Source organism: Phalaenopsis equestris, unplaced genomic scaffold (genome assembly GCF_001263595.1).
Source record: "Phalaenopsis equestris unplaced genomic scaffold, ASM126359v1 Scaffold190345, whole genome shotgun sequence".
In the NCBI taxonomy this organism is placed as follows: domain Eukaryota; kingdom Viridiplantae; phylum Streptophyta; class Magnoliopsida; order Asparagales; family Orchidaceae; genus Phalaenopsis; species Phalaenopsis equestris.
In genome coordinates, this window is record NW_018210294.1 from 1 (window position 1) to 831 (window position 831).

Sequence of the window (831 nt, forward strand, 5' to 3'; positions counted from 1 at the left end):
TTTTCTTACCTGCCAGCTAGCGAGCGCAATTGATTCCGACGTGAGTCCGGAAGGGTCAGGAAACTCCGCCGGAGCAACTCGAATCGGTGCACCGCACTTATAATGCGGGTTAATAACGCCGCTTATCTCCCACTTATAAGGCGGATTAAGCGCAGTTCTGTTCAAATCTGGAGGCAGCTTGTACACCTGGAGCTGGAACACCGCCTTGGAGAGCGATGGATCCATGTTTGGCGGAAGCAAGGTGCCATTTTTACAACAGTAAGGTATGTTCCCGAGCTCCCTGTCCTGTTTTCGTTCAGGGGGAAGATCAACAAGTGTGGGGCGCTTCTGGCAACTCATAACTTTGGAAAAATCGAGGCTTTCGTAATAGTCGGCAGCTTGGCCGTAGATGCAGGCGGTGGGATCTTTGACGAGGGTGTAGGCGCCCTTTGTGGAGTAGATAAACTCTCCACGCATCCACTCCCAGCTGAGGTTCCAGTTGTCCAGGCGGCTGAGGGGGTGGTGGTTCTCCATGGTGACTTGGGCTAAGTAATTGTTGGGGTAGGCTTGGAGGACGTCGTAGGAGATGGTGAGGTCGCCGTGTTGGCGAGGGAGGAGTTTGATGTGGGTTTCATTTGTCTTCCACTTCGGATCCCGGGTGCAGCACACGTACATCTGGCTCCCTAAGCATGAATGGTTGGAGTTTCATTACATTAAGATGCAAAAAGGTTTAATTTTTAGTGTAAAGGAGATGTAAAAATTGAGTTTTTGAAGAAGTATTGTGTAAATCGGAAAGATAGACTTTTAAATCAAGCAAATACGGAAATTCGTGTGTAATAATTTTCCTCTTTT

The 831-nt window shown here is 48.6% G+C and overlaps 1 protein-coding gene across 1 annotated transcript; it reads right to left on the bottom strand.

Moving 5' to 3' along the window:
* Positions 1–9: 9 nt before the first annotated feature.
* On the bottom strand, positions 10–658 carry LOC110034560 (COBRA-like protein 10; the record flags this gene model as incomplete). The annotated part of the gene is made up of 1 exon (XM_020738812.1): positions 10–658. A coding segment is annotated over exon 1 (645 nt), but the record flags the coding sequence as incomplete, so codon positions are not given.
* Between the last annotated feature and the right edge of the window lie 173 nt (positions 659–831).